The sequence below is a fragment of the Psilocybe cubensis genome, chromosome 4 (assembly GCF_017499595.1).
Source record: "Psilocybe cubensis strain MGC-MH-2018 chromosome 4, whole genome shotgun sequence".
NCBI lineage: Eukaryota > Fungi > Basidiomycota > Agaricomycetes > Agaricales > Agrocybaceae > Psilocybe > Psilocybe cubensis.
In genome coordinates, this window is record NC_063002.1 from 2,737,079 (window position 1) to 2,748,848 (window position 11,770).

Below are 11,770 nucleotides of genomic sequence, written 5' to 3' on the forward strand. Positions count from 1 at the left end.
AAAAATAGCCGATCTTGAAGGCAAGATAAGCGCCTGAAGCGTTTCCTAATAAGGGATATATCCATACCTAACTCCCCCAATAAAGTTTAAAGCACAGAAACTCGCAGCAAAACTCTCGACGATGCTCCATGTACGATGAAGTTGCTGCAAGTGCATATTGTAAACTGGGGAAGAGCACTCGATACTGTGACAACATAACTTACTTGTTTGTATCCAAGGCTTTGCTATCAAAACCGCATGTTAGTGGTCCATGAACATCTTCGAGAGGGTAAAAAAGAACGATGACACTAGGAGGCTTCCCTACGCAGGTATAAGCGCTGTTCAGGTTCAGGCGGTATGATCTCAATCGTCCTGTGATTGTGTCTTGCTCCAAAACGTATGCGTTTTATCATATCGTTACTAGTTTAGAACAACACCAATCACAGTCGGATACCCGCAGCCATGCCAGTGATCACCAGTTGAACGTTACCGTTGAAGCAGCTATCTTTCTCGTAGGTCATCTCCCAGGCACGTCTTTAGCACAATTACCAATTGAAGCTCGTCCTGGTTTGTGGGAGGAGTTGAACCTGTTTCTTGACCTGCAGCCGACGCGGAAAATTTTGTATCAACGGAAGACATGGCACTTAGGCCGAGAGCGGTAGCAGTAGAAGGAAGAAATGAGTGAAATGGGATAAAACAGCATCTCCCCTTTATATCACGGAACATTATTTGTCAGCACAAAGAACCGCGTGGGACCGTGTGGCGGTTGGAGCTAGAAAAAAAAAATCAGCTCCCCACTTCCACTGCCAGGTACACAAGGCACCGTGCCTGTGTTCTACATGATTGTAGATAGCATTCGGATGGATCAAAGTAATAAAGGCAGTGATATAGTTGATGTGAATATATATATGAAACAAGCGGGGAATATCTGAGGCACATTCGAAAACAGGCAATTTTTTGCGATTTTACATTAAAGATCGAGTGGCACTAACGCGCACTGACTTACTGACACTCCTGAGTCTAAGGGATTCCAAAGCGCTAAATAATCAATTATTAGAAACAGACGGAGATGACACTGCACATGAAATTACATACAGATTTTAATCCACGGATAAGGAGCCATTCCTCGTTGGAAACATCAGCCTTGAAAGATGTCTGCAAACAAATAGTAAGATAAGGAGTACGTTGAAGCATAGAGCCAAGTATACCTTCAATACGTCAATACTTTGGCGAGTGATATGACTCAGAATTTCATCCTTTTCGTCGAAGTGACGGCCGAACATCTTTGCGGATTGATAAACAGCATGCTCGATTTTAACAGCAACACCAGCTCCAGCCTGAGATTTTTTAACAATCTAGAGAATATTTTTTGTAAGGTTTCAGAAGGCAATATCGAGGAACAAATGCCACTTGCATCATAGGTCTTGTGGTTGATTTCCAACGATGTACTAAAAAAAGTCAACAATTAGTCAGTAATTTGTTTCATAAGGGCGTACATCTTTCCAAGGTCAATGATATCTTTCTTCCCGGTAGTAGGATCGATCTTCACGACACATAACGGTGTACCAATTCGCAATGATCCATCGAGAATGTCGACTCCAAGAATGATCGGATCTCGCTTACAAAACGCAGCGATTACTTTTAGACGACAGGGCCAAACGGCCTGAGGAGCAGCGTCTCTTCTTTTGGCTTCTGTAATTTCTGCGTTATATGCTTTGAAGGAGTCGAACAAGTGATAGATAATATCGGCTAGTTGTAATTTTAGCACGCTTGTACCGCTACCAAGCGATAAACACAAAGTCATACCTTTGAAGAGACGGATACCCATTTCTTCGGCCAAACGCTCAGCTTCTTTGTCGATAGGAACGTCGAAGCAGAGAATACAAGCAAGTTCTTTGGCCTTTTCTAGCATGGTTGAGGCGCGCATGACATCTCGTTTAAACACGGGACCGATGTTGATTCCAGATACGGGGATTTTGCTGCTCTTTAAGAAATCCAGCAGAGCCTCGAGCGAACCCAAAGTGGACGCCTGTACACAAACACCGCGGCCCGACTTGTCGATGTTTTCAAAGAGCGTAGTCAGATCAGACATGACTTCCTCCTTTAGTTCATCCTCATCGTCGTCTGGCCCAACGACAAGCAGGCGAGAACCAGCAATTGCCTTTTCCAAGTCCGGGGCGGTAATCTTGACACCAAGAGCTGCCTTAACCTCTTTATGATGAACGTACGCAGACTGAGACCAAGGTCAGAATAATCAGCCATATTACGATATCTCATGCTTACTTTAATACGAAGTTCGCGCAGGGGTTGCGGTGTCAGCAGTGCCCTGACTTGCGTTACGATAGGTCCGTTAAGACCACAGACAACAATTTTATCGCCTTCGCGTAAGATGCCATTCGAAAGGACTACATCAATTGTTGTGCCAAGACCTTCAATGACCTTGACTTCCAAGACAGTACACTCCAGCTCGGAGAGGTACATCAAACGATCGCTCATACGTTGTTGCGTCAAATTGACGAGGAGCATAATCATATCTGGCACACCTTCTCCTGTGATAGCTGAGGTAGGCACCAAAGAAACATTGCGACCAAGGTTCTTGTTTTCGTAGTAAAGGCAAGCGTTGAGACCTTCTTCAGCAAAAGCCAATATGGTTTTAGACACCCGATCTTCAAATTCACGCTGCACAGAGCGGGACTGTTTGGCCAAAGACTCCTGGAAAGCACCGTCTGGTGTGGCATCCCAGCCATAAATACGATCGATCTAAAGAATAAAATGAGACCTGAAATTCGAGTTCACAAGGGAATTCCATACGCACTTTGTTGAGCGCAACTATAAATGGAGTTTTGCGATCTCGCAGAAGCCGCAGAGATTCGAGCGTCTGAGCTTCCAAGCCATGCATGATATCAACAACTAAGATGGCAATATTACACAAAGAACTTCCACGAGATCGCAAGTTAGTAAACGACTCGTGTCCCGGTGTATCAATAATCAAAAGACCGGGAATCTTATATTCTTGTTGATTTTCCTATAACCGATGGCCTCAGAAGAAGATGCGATAACAAAAGAACAAAAGAATAATATATACCCTGTTGAGGACAGCAGTCTTCGTCTTGATTGCATCAACGGGGAAGTACGTAGCACCAATCTGTTGCGTGATACCTCCCGCTTCGCCTTCTTGGACGTTGGTTTGACGAATCTGTTAGATAGGGTTAAAATCAGAAAATTTTCAAGTTACAAATTCTTACTTTATCCAGCAATTTAGTTTTACCCGTGTCGACATGACCCAAAATACAACAAATAGGGCTGCGTAGATTGTCTTTACTCCTAGCGGCCAAAGCTTCCTGGTGTGCTTTTGCACGGCGGGCGGCTGCCTCGGCCTTCTTCTGCGCAGCCAACCTTTGGGCAGAGGTCAACTCGTCTTCAGACGAAGAATCATCGGAGTCAGAATCAGAATCCTCGTCAGAGTCTTCCGAGTCTTCCTCTGAAGAAGATTCTTCTACTGGTGGCTTAGCAGACGGAGCAGGCGGTTTAGTGGAAAGGCCTTTGACAGTTGTAGATGGTGCAATCTTTCCAGAGACAGGTTTTTCTGTCTTTGGAGCAGGGGCAGATATTTTCGATACGGGAACTTCCTTGGGTGCAGTTTTCGCTGCTACTTTCACAGTGATTGATCAGCGAAGTCAAGTAAGCAAAACTTTTACAACTTACCAGGTCTCTCATCCACTTCCTCTTCCTCACTTGTTGCATCCCAGGAGTCTTTGATGTTGGAAGCTACAGGAGGCGAAGGCTCTTCGTCAGAGCTTGCTTCCCAGTCAGATTTTGGGGCATCATTAGTTTCTTTTGCCGCCGCCGGCGTAGATACTCTGGCCACCATAGGCTCTGGCGATCGCGGCCGTGAGTGAGTTGGAGATTGATCCTTAGCTCCAGGCCCTTTTTTCTTGCGATTGCCATAAACAACCTTCTTTGTTGCCGCCGGAACGCTCCCTGAAGCTTGCTGCAAACCCTCAATTTGTACCCCGGAAGCTAAAAGAGCTTGCTTGCGGATTTCAGCCATCTGTTTCTCCTCTCGTTGTTTCTTTGTAAGTAGGCGTCCCTCTTTCTTTGCTAACTCGCGCTTGGCCTGTGCATCCCATTAATACTACCCTGATTAACGGCGAACTGCGAATGAAACATACTTTCTCTTTGTCTTTTTTGCGTTGCTTTTCTTCCTCGCGCTTTCGTTCCTCCTCTTCTGCACGGCGCTCTTCCTCCTCAATTCGTTTTCTTTCCTCTTCCTGTATACGCCTGGCTTCTTCCTCTAGCCTTTTCTTTTCCTCCATAAGAGCTTTCAGGGCACCAATCGCACCGCCTTTCTTTTTAGTAGTGGCGGATGGTGCGGGGGTCGGCTCTTCATCTTTCTTTGCGGCCTTCTTTTTCTTCTTCTTCTTAGAGTCAGGTTTGGCTTCAGTAGCATCATCTCCGTCCTCTTCATTATTTTCTCCAGCAACAGCTTGCGTAGGTGCGAGAGTTGTAGATTCTGGAACGGCCGGTGGAGAAGGAGCAGCATCGCCTCCTTCTGCTACCTTTTTTGCCGCTGCCTGGGCCTTCTTCTTGGCCTATGAAAACCTGATGAGTTCCGTTAATTCGTGAAATAACCGATATGAATTTCAGACCTTTTCCCTCTCTTTCTTGAGCTTTTCCTTCTCCTTCTTACTCAAAACTTTTGTTCCTGCTTCATTTTGTTCTTCATCGTCCTCTTTAGAAGCAGGTGTTTCGGTAGCAGCGGTCGGCGCCGTATCGACTGATTGCACTAGGTGAAACAGTGCCCAAGAAAATAATGCACAAAGCTGAACGCACTCTGCTTGCTATCTTGCTCGTCTTCTTTTCCTTCCTCTTCATCGTCCTGTTGTTTAGCCTTCTTACCCTTCCCTTTTTTGTCCTTCTTCTTCTTGTCTTTTACTGAACCCCATTCCTCGTCTGCCAGCTCTTCCGCGGTGACTTCAATCGGTTTCTTAGATTCGGCCTGCGCAGGAGACTCTTCAAGGTCATCCAAATCGATTTCAACTTTATTTTTTTTCTTCTTGTCTTTGGTTCTGGCTTTCCCAGAACCCATCAATGACTAGAAACCGCGAACACAGTCAGAAAGCATTACATGGAGCCCTAAAGTTCTTACCATCAAGCCTCCCGCAGGGCCATCGTCGTCGTCTTCCCCAGGAATATCATCCACAAGACCAACTGCTGAGAAGGCGGAAAATCCTGTTTTCTTTGGTTTTGAGCTGAATGCATCGTCATCGGCGGCATCTCCGTGAGAGGTGTTGTTGGGAGCAATTGCTTCACCTGCCTTATCCCTAAAATCCACATTTTGATCATTATCTACATGCGATGCTAAGGCTTGAGAAAACGTACCAAAAGTCGTCATCGCCCTTCTTTCCCTTCTTTCCCTTGCCTTTTGGTGCCATATTCTATAGATTTTCAATCAGGTAGAAGAGAGGTTGCACAATTTGAAGACTGACGTTGCGATCGTTCAAATGTCAGCGATTGGGATAATTATCAAAAACTTGTGGATAAGTCAGAACATGAACAAATCGGTACCGGCAAAATGATTGGTTCGGCTACCGTTCGGCTAGCACAGATAGAATGGATGGCTAGCAACGTGACTTCGAGGTCGCCATCAAGGCCCCTAGAACTGCATTCAATTCTATCCTAACCACCTAGCCTTCAAATCCAGCAATTCATTGCTACCACAATGGGTCTTCTTACAATCATTAGGAAAAATCGTCAAAAAGAAAAGGAAATGCGTCTACTTTTTCTGTAAATTGCACCTTCTACACAGTTGGATCCTACTGATCATCCTAATCCGTCCAGTGGACTCGATAATGCGGGGAAGACCACCATCTTGAAAAAGCTCAACGGAGAGGATATTAGCAGCATAAGTCCCACGTTGGGTTTCAATATCAAGACATTTGTCCATGGAAAGTTCGTAAGTTTGAGATTCCCAACGCCTTTGTTAACCTGATTCTATTCCTTCCTTCTTGGAAGTTATACTTTGAATATCTGTGGGTTTACACGTTTCCTTTGGGTACTCCGCCACTGACAGCGAAATTTATACTTCTAGGGGACGTTGGTGGACAACGGACTCTTCGGCCTTATTGGCGTAATTATTTCGAGCAAACGGACGCATTGGTGTGGGTGGTAGATTCAGGCGACAGAACTCGCATGCAAGATTGTAAGGATGAATTGCATAGTCTGCTAACCGAAGATGTAAGTAAGCTTTTATTCAGCGGAGTACCCCTTTCTTACTCAATTTCGGCTGTTACTTTTTAAATTATAGCGTTTAGCCGGCGCCTCTCTGCTCGTATTTGCCAACAAACAGGATTTGCAAGGTTCCATGACCGATGCTGAAATCCGCGACGTAAGATCCGTCCTTGCGTTCGTGCGTCCAATTATATGCTCATAATACCTGGGAATTATTACAGGTATTGGATTTAACTTCCATTACAACACATCGTTGGAGAATTTGGCCTTGCAGTGCTGTAACTGGGGCTAACCTCGTGTCTGGATTAGACTGGGTTGTGAATGACGTGGCCGGAAGGCTATACTACAGTACAAAAAATCCGGAAGTTCAAAGGAAAACAGACTCAGCCGTGAGTCTTAAATGAATCTATTGGTTTTGTGCCACTTCTGGAAGCCTGTTACCATAACCTGAAAGCCAGGACCTTTCCGATTTTTACTCAGTCAGACTTTCTGCGACCAGCTTTCTGACTGCAGCGTTTATTCTCGCCGATGCCTTCCTGCCACTATTGTGTATCATATCGGCAATTCAATTACTGAGAATTGAAATTGTGGCTCCTACAGGTATCGGTAAATTCGCTATGCTTGCCTATGGCGAACTACCAGTTGTGAAATACAACCCAATCTCAACTACGGCTGGCGGATTTGGTCATGAGCCTCTGCATCCGGGCAGACCTTGCCTTTCCCCGAGATTCAGTCGGTGTGATTGACCACCATCACTATCCAGCATTGTAACGTCAATGTGAATGCCCGTTCTAAGATCCTGGGACGCATTTGCTCATTGCCCCAATGCCAGTCGCTACCATCTGTATGAGCGTTGTCCGATTTTTGCTTTTTGCCCTGCTCAACCCCAAAATATTTGAATGGATGCATGTACAGGTTGTCTGAAGCTAAAACACGTTATAGGGGGCAAAACTCGATTGGTATGTCTTCCTGTTTCTGATATTTGAATCTGATTCCCAAGACCTACTTAATCTTAATAGCAAGAACCTGTAGCTCGGTCAAATCTTTTCAATAAGTCATTTTATCTTCCAAGTTCCGAACAACGCCTTTCTTTCTCAGTAAGCCCTGATATGTATATCTTGTTACTTCTCATGTCCAGCAAGCATTATTTGATACACGTTCTTTGACAAGAAACTTGTATATGCCTTGTCGAGTATAAGCCTATTGACCCGAGATTGAATGCACAACCTGCGGGGATCTGGCTGGAATGTACTCGTATATGACAGAATATGCTCGATAGCCTCCAGTGTCTCGGCATCGCCCTAGGTGAGTAACTTCAGTAGCGTCATTCATGCGTATCTACAAAGTCAATCACTAGACTTTGCCCTGAAATTTACTTTTCGCTTGATTTATATAATCTATTTGGACATGTCACACTTAATGCTATATTCTGTTTCAGAGCGACATGCGTTGTTGTGGCACTTTTCCTATCTATTGGTATAAACTAAGCCCAAGCACGATCATCCACTCATTTGGGACTACCGATTCGTCCGTCGAGCGCGCAATATCTTCCTGTTCATTGCGGCTCTTCAGGTTGCAATCGCCAATAAAATAACCAAGGACTTATGAACAACACCTCGGTTCAAATCGATCACACAATATTTGAGGCACGATGGATGTCATTGCCGAGGAGTAAGCCGAGGACGGTAGAAATGCAATCATCTCATGTTCGGGACAACCGTAGAATGCGCGGCGATACATGGCACCAACAAGGATAACGAGAGGCTCCGTCTATTTGACTGACAAATGACTGACTGAATCTGGACTCGGAGGCTCCGACGATTTCTTAGGACCTCTTTCCATGTGCAGTAGTAGTCAGGGTCGAACTTCTATAAACAATCCCTCGGTATCGTCATGGACTATTCCCATAATTGAAAAAGGTCGGACGCAGAAGGAGACTAACAACACTTCAAAGTCTTTCCGCGGTTTTGATGGACGCTAACGCCGAACGCTCAACAATTTGCAATTGCTTTGAAGACCGAGCGCTACGCTACATTGACGAATGTCCTTCCTTGCGAAGGCCACGCTGCAACTTGATGTATCCACGAATAGACAACAACACTCCTCTATTTCTGAATGATGTGACTCCAATTATAACAACCATCTACTAGCTGAGAAATCAAGCGCACTGGCCGCTTAATGGTTTTTCTTGGATTATTGGAAGGGATGAAGAAACGGATGCGAACGCCAAAGTACTACGGGGTCTTTACGTTGACGATCAACATGGAAGGAAAACGAAAACTACTGAACAGTTACAAAGTGGTTCCATGAAAACCGAGTCTCTATCAAATGAGCCTTGTATTATCATTGGAGAGCGGGCCAGAGGAACATACTTTCGACGCTGGCAACAGTGACGATCAAAGGACCTGCTTTCGACGGACCACAAGACCCTGCCGATTTGGGGGCCGTTTAAAACTAGCAGAGTTTCCGTATGATGTTTGTGGAACGGCCAATTGATGAGTTCCTGTGTTGGAGAAATATGTCTGCTGGAGCGGAGGAGTCAAAAGGCTATCGAGATCAAGGTATTTTTGGTGGCATCTATGCCGAGAGGTTGTCGGTGGTTTTAAAGATCTGATGGGTATGGAATCTTAACATATTCACGAGGTAAACCCCAGTGCAATCTGGGATTCTGATTGGCATCGTGGGTGTTGGTGACTTATTCCTCCAAGATTTCAGTTTTATCAAAGAGGAAGTCAAACCTGACAGCCACGTGGAAGTAATTGTGAGTGCACGATTTCTGTTCTTGAGACTAATCTAGGAGACCGTGATCTCAGTTGACGAGGACAGTTCCAGCAGACCTGTACACAGAAGCGAGGTTCATTCTCGCAGCGCCCTTCCGCAGGCTTTGAACACTTTCTATTACGCCGTGCTGTCGGGCGCTGGGAGGCAACTCTGCGGAGGGGATCTGGAAATTCTATGTTCTGCTGCACTGAGAGCCTGTGATGTGATCAGGTTCGCGTGTGGAAGGCTTCTGTTGTGAGTACAAGCTTCCTTTCCACGGTGGTGTCCCCATTAAGCTTATGACCCATATCGAGAACTTAGATAGAACGACCCTGTAGGATGCGCAAAGCATATCCACGCTTTCATGCATTTCCATTCGCGTTGATTATGATTCATCGCGAATCCTCCCTCTTGGTTTGACACAGATTTATCTCCAAATTTGCCGATCTTCATCCCTGGCCAAGGGAAGATGTCCAATTCTATCCGTCGCGCCGTTGACTCCCAGCATATAAGGTCCACTGCTTTTTCCACTTAACTCATTCTCCATCCCGCTCCGCAGCCTTTTCGAGCTCCCCGCACATTCAACTCATTTTGCAATGTCGTCCACGCAGTCAACTACTTGTGTCCACTTCGCATCCCCGTCTAAAAACGGGTTTGCATCATCCTCATTGCTATCACTATCGACCTTCAGTCCAAGATCATGGGCTGTTTCATTCGGTAATTTGATACTATATTTCATCATCATTTGTGCACAATTTCCAACGCACACTACACAGCACGCTCCTCAATACTCGCCGTCCTCGAAAACGCTATTACTGTCGGACATCTCACAATCTCCGACTCGGAAGGGACGTACTATTATGGGAAATACCATAAAGGTTGCAATGACGTTCACCTTCATATTGTGAACGACAATTTCTGGTTCCGTATTATGCTGTAAGCGCCCATTCAATAATTAAGCTCTGAGTTGTTTTACTTACATTGCATTCTAGTTCAGGTGACCTCGGATGTATGCTTTGCTTTTGTGTCCACGTATTTCAGTTCACTTACCTGATGATTTTATCCCAGTCAGTGAAGCTTACATGATTGGAGACGTACAAGTATCTTCGTTGAAGGGTGCCATGGATGTAAGCAGGTCTTTCTCAGTGTCGCTTTTGAATTGTAACTCACAGTTCTTCCGATTGGCAGATCTGGCTTCAAAACCAATCTGGCATGGAAGATACACTATCTTCGACCATAGCAAAAATTTCTTCGGCAGTCTCCAGCTTATACAATAACCTCCTTGGTCAAACACGATCACAAGCACGGTTAAACGCCATCGCTAGCTACGACCAGTCGAATGAGCTATTCAAAGTACGTTCTTCAAACGTATTTTTATCGCATTGTTTATTTATCATCCCATTTAGGCTTTCCTGAGTAAAGAAATGATGTACTCTTGCGCCTTGTGGAGTGAGGCAGAAGGAGGCGTACGCGGAGATCTTGAAATGGGACCCAGTCCTGGTGACCTCGAAACTGCACAGCTTCGAAAAATTAGACATGTTCTTCGGGCTGCTAGAGTTAAACCTGGCCATCGTATTCTTGAGTTTGGTAGTGGATGGGGCGGCCTTGCAATTGAGGTACGAATTTCAAAATCATGTCAGAATTGCTTTAAAGTTCATGTATACTCTTAAAGGCTGCAAAATCTTTCGGCTGTGAAGTCGATACGTTAACGTTATCGATTGAACAGAAAAAGCTCGCTGAAGAGCGTATAAAAGAAGCCGGCTTGGAAAGCCGCATCCGGGTGCACCTCCTTGACTACCGCGAAATTCCCGCCGAATTCGAGAAAGCTTTCGATGCTTTTGTCAGTGTTGAAATGCTGGAGGTAAGCTTTGATGAATTCATGGATCTGGGGTCGACGTTGATCAACTTCTTTAGCATGTTGGGTCTAAATACTATAATCTATACTTCAAACTAGTGGACTTTGCTCTCAAATCAAAAAACGCTACTGCCGTTGTTACCGCATCCACCTTCCCCGAATCCAGATACTCTAGCTACCAGTAGGTTCTGTTCAGAACTAGTAAAATGGTCTATTTGCTGATCGGTCCTCAAAGAGCTGAAGACTTTATGCGAAAATACATGTGGCCAAACTCGTGCCTACCGAGTGCTACCGCCCTCATTACCGCTGCACAGACCGCATCGCAAGGTCGCTTTACTTTGGAGGGCGTAGAAAACCATGCAGCTCGTGAGTAATATTTGACAGGCAAGCTGAATATACTGACTGATACGAGTTTGAATAGATTATCCTCGAACTCTACGAGAGTGGGGAAGAAGATTGGAAGCCAATCTTACACAAGATATGATTGCCAAAGACTATCCATCTCTACATGATCAATCCGATTATGCAGCTTTCAAACGGAAATGGCAGTACCTGTTCGCATATGCCGGTGCTGGATTTTCAAAAGGTTACATTACATGTCATATGATTACTTTTATCCGTGATGTCAGTTCTAAATCACTTTCTTTTGCATGTTCGAGAGACTTACCCTTCCACCTATTATCCAGAACGACGCCCCAATTCTCCAATGCGATTAAAAGTCTCTAGTATTGACTGGGCTAGTTTACCAGCCCCGAAATATGAAGAGGAGAGCAGTATAACAACAACTCAACACTGTATTTTTATCACTATACTGTATTGGACTTATTATATTCTATTAGACATTTTAGAGTATTTAGCGCATAACATCTAGGGAGGAACCGCATTTAGAACCACATGTAACTTTACTATCATATGCAATGGAACATCATATTTTTTCCACTCTTT

General features: G+C 44.9%; 4 protein-coding genes across 4 annotated transcripts; 2 read left to right on the forward strand and 2 right to left on the reverse strand.

Annotated features, from left to right (window-relative positions):
- Window positions 1-999: 999 nt before the first annotated feature.
- JR316_0005107 (Eukaryotic translation initiation factor 5B) lies at window positions 1,000-1,262 on the reverse strand (the record flags this gene model as incomplete). Its single annotated transcript, XM_047890871.1, has 3 exons — window positions 1,000-1,017; window positions 1,075-1,134; window positions 1,188-1,262. The coding sequence occupies 3 exons, from the start codon at window positions 1,260-1,262 to the stop codon at window positions 1,000-1,002; spliced, it is 153 nt and encodes a 50-aa protein (XP_047750632.1).
- Window positions 1,263-1,444: 182 nt separating this feature from the next.
- JR316_0005108 (Eukaryotic translation initiation factor 5B) lies at window positions 1,445-5,414 on the reverse strand (the record flags this gene model as incomplete). Its single annotated transcript, XM_047890872.1, has 12 exons — window positions 1,445-1,728; window positions 1,786-2,212; window positions 2,263-2,739; window positions 2,795-3,004; window positions 3,065-3,175; window positions 3,225-3,631; window positions 3,685-4,096; window positions 4,152-4,571; window positions 4,629-4,765; window positions 4,813-5,074; window positions 5,129-5,303; window positions 5,362-5,414. The coding sequence occupies 12 exons, from the start codon at window positions 5,412-5,414 to the stop codon at window positions 1,445-1,447; spliced, it is 3,375 nt and encodes a 1,124-aa protein (XP_047750633.1).
- A 287-nt stretch (window positions 5,415-5,701) lies between these two features.
- JR316_0005109 (ADP-ribosylation factor-like protein 2) lies at window positions 5,702-6,614 on the forward strand (the record flags this gene model as incomplete). Its single annotated transcript, XM_047890873.1, has 5 exons — window positions 5,702-5,766; window positions 5,821-5,935; window positions 5,995-6,216; window positions 6,287-6,367; window positions 6,432-6,614. The coding sequence occupies 5 exons, from the start codon at window positions 5,702-5,704 to the stop codon at window positions 6,612-6,614; spliced, it is 666 nt and encodes a 221-aa protein (XP_047750634.1).
- Window positions 6,615-9,566: 2,952 nt separating this feature from the next.
- JR316_0005110 (Tuberculostearic acid methyltransferase UfaA1) lies at window positions 9,567-11,541 on the forward strand (the record flags this gene model as incomplete). Its single annotated transcript, XM_047890874.1, has 11 exons — window positions 9,567-9,687; window positions 9,747-9,906; window positions 9,963-9,979; window positions 10,039-10,097; window positions 10,159-10,323; window positions 10,377-10,586; window positions 10,643-10,831; window positions 10,885-11,006; window positions 11,061-11,191; window positions 11,247-11,449; window positions 11,512-11,541. The coding sequence occupies 11 exons, from the start codon at window positions 9,567-9,569 to the stop codon at window positions 11,539-11,541; spliced, it is 1,407 nt and encodes a 468-aa protein (XP_047750635.1).
- Window positions 11,542-11,770: the final 229 nt, after the last annotated feature.